This window comes from Charadrius vociferus, unplaced genomic scaffold (genome assembly GCF_000708025.1).
Source record: "Charadrius vociferus isolate BGI_N301 unplaced genomic scaffold, ASM70802v2 scaffold1096, whole genome shotgun sequence".
Taxonomy (NCBI): domain Eukaryota; kingdom Metazoa; phylum Chordata; class Aves; order Charadriiformes; family Charadriidae; genus Charadrius; species Charadrius vociferus.
Window position 1 is genome coordinate 164,210 of NW_009649045.1, and position 2,402 is coordinate 166,611.

The 2,402-nt window shown below is 61.5% G+C and overlaps 1 protein-coding gene across 1 annotated transcript in view; it reads left to right on the forward strand.

Moving 5' to 3' along the window:
• Window positions 1-504: 504 nt before the first annotated feature.
• LOC104289043 (RNA-binding protein MEX3B-like) overlaps window positions 505-2,402 on the forward strand; it is a 19,061-nt gene continuing 17,163 nt past the window's right edge. The window contains exon 1 of the mRNA XM_009887935.1: window positions 505-666. Coding sequence (XP_009886237.1) covers window positions 505-666 — 162 coding nt within the window. The remainder of the gene's footprint in view (window positions 667-2,402) is intronic.

Below are 2,402 nucleotides of genomic sequence, written 5' to 3' on the forward strand. Positions count from 1 at the left end.
CACGGCAGCTCTCCTCCCTGCCGGAGCGCGGCGGGCGTTTCGGTGCTTGGAGGATGCTCAGGGAGACTGCAGGCCACGGTTTCGGGGCCGGCCTCGAGCAACTGTAAACTTGCCGTGGGCTGCGATGAATCCTCTTGTATTTCCGAGCCCTGAGCTGCTGCTCTCTGCTGTCCTCTGCCACATGGTGCCACGTCCTTCGAGGCTGTCCCGGCTGCATCCTCCCACCTCTCTGGCGCGCAGCAGAGCCAGAGACTCCTGAAGTTGGTGGCACCGGTTGATGGGATCGCCGAAGGATCTGCCTGCGCGTCTTGGCTCTGGCACTGGCTTCCTCCTCTCCGGCCCGAGGCGAGGAGCCCAGCCTTCCTTGCCTCGCTTTTCCTGGTGTCTGGAGAAGAAACAAAGGTGTGATGTGCTCGCCTCCCGCGGCGCGGTTGCAAGGATGAATTAATTACCGTTTGCAGAGAGGTGGGAAGAAGAGCTCGGCAAGAGGGGAGATGAGATGCGATGGAGGTGCGATGTGTTCTCCTCCACATCCGGCTTCGGTCCTGGCACGTCCTGTGCCATTTGCCTGTAGCAAAGGGGACTGGGAGCGCCATAACGCCGGGTCTGAGGCCAGGAGATGCTGTGGATCCCAGGAAGAGGAAGGGCAATGTCTTGTTGCAGCAGGTAGCGTGCTCCAGAGGACTGAGTGCAAGATGTCCTCCTGGTTGATGCCATCAAAGGCTCCTCCAGAAAAGCTCCGTTTGCTTTTTCTTGGATTTTCGGAGCTCAGAACTGGTCACTGGAAGCACCAAGGTCCTTGGGCCAACTGAGACGTGCTCTGGCCAAGGGGATCGGCTGCCTTTGTCCTCGTGAGGTGGAGGAGGGCACCTTATGTCAAAGCAGGTGCTGGCCAGGCTACGCTGGGCATCAGCTGGTGGATGAGCTGCGTCGGGTCTCTTATCTCTTGCCCGAGTAAGGACAGGAGCGCAGAGGGTTCCCAGTCCACCGCCTGCGCTGTGCTGGTTTTCATGGCTCTGACAGTAGTTGCCGCCCTGATCCCACTGGGAGAGGGTGAAGTCTTCTCTGGTGGTGCCAAGAAGGAACGTTCAAGGGAGAGCAGCCACTTTTCCTCCATCACCGCGTCATCCTGGCGAGAATCCTCTGAGATTCTGTTTCTTGTCCAAGAGTAGTGATTTCTCAGCCCGAGGGTAGGTGCGATGGGTCCAGCGCCGGCGCTGTGGCTCTGGGAGGGTTTGAGAGGAGCGTTCAGTTCGCACCCCTCCATCGGCGCCGTCCCTGCGGGCAGAGCTGGGGGGGGGTGCGAGGGGCTGTGATTTGGAGCGGGGGGGTTAAGACCTCCCGCAATGAGGGTGTTTGCTTGCAGCCGAGCGTGGCCATGGGTTGTCGTGAGGAGTTGGTGCCCTCGGGGACTCGGAGCTCTGCCAGAGAGCTGTAACGTGGCGACCGAGCCGCGCTCGGGCTCCAGTGAAACACAGGTGCCGGTGTTGAGAAGGGATCTGTTGGGGCTGCAGCTCCCCTGGGGCTCCCCGCCCCCACCCCCCCTCTGGTTTTAGGGATGTTTTCCTCTGGATCTGAAAAGTGCTTTTAAAGCCACCTTGTTTATAGACCTGTAGTAAAGTCTGGCACCTCGCTTTCCTTCTCGGCATTAACGCTGCGCACCGGCCCTTGGCAAGGTAAACGGCGGGAATGCCAACCGCTGCCGTGTGCTTTAGGGACGGCGTTTGATCCGGCAGTGCCGGGTGGCCCCGTGTCCTCTCCACAGCCCTGTTCCGACGTGGGGGGGTTGTTGTGCTGCCCTGACTTCAGAGGGATGCAGCCATGCGGGATGGCGTTTGCACAGCGTGCTTGGGTGGGAGATGTTCCACTTGGGTGGAATATCTCCTACTGGTGTGGATTGTTCCCCCAGTTGCTGGTGAAACCACCCGTGTCACACTGTCCGAGTCCGTCTGGCTCTCGGGGACGCGTGGCCGTAGGGTGTCAGCATCTCCCCGAGCGTGGGCAGGAGCTGCCTTGGCTCGGTCACCTCTCCAGGGTGCGGATGCGATGGAGGACGGGGCTTGGGCTGCTGTGAGGTTGTGTCTCTTCACCCGTGGTGGGTATCGCAGACCCACAGCTCGCTGTGCCGTGGGGGTTTAAATGCTTTACTGCATCCCAGCCTGGGGAGGCTGTCCATCCTTCCCAGTCGGGGCTGCCTGGGAGTCCCTGTGGCCGAGGGGTGGCTTAGGTGGGAGTTTGGGACCGGGGGCAGCGGCAGGACAGATTGGTCCCCAAGTGGGGCTGTGGTGCTGTCCCGGCTCTCCACCCACCCACCACGTCCCCGATGCGCCCATCACCAGTGCGTCGCACTGACGGAGGCTCCGCGCGCTGAGCAGTGCGAGCGCAGTTCCCGCGGCAGATGC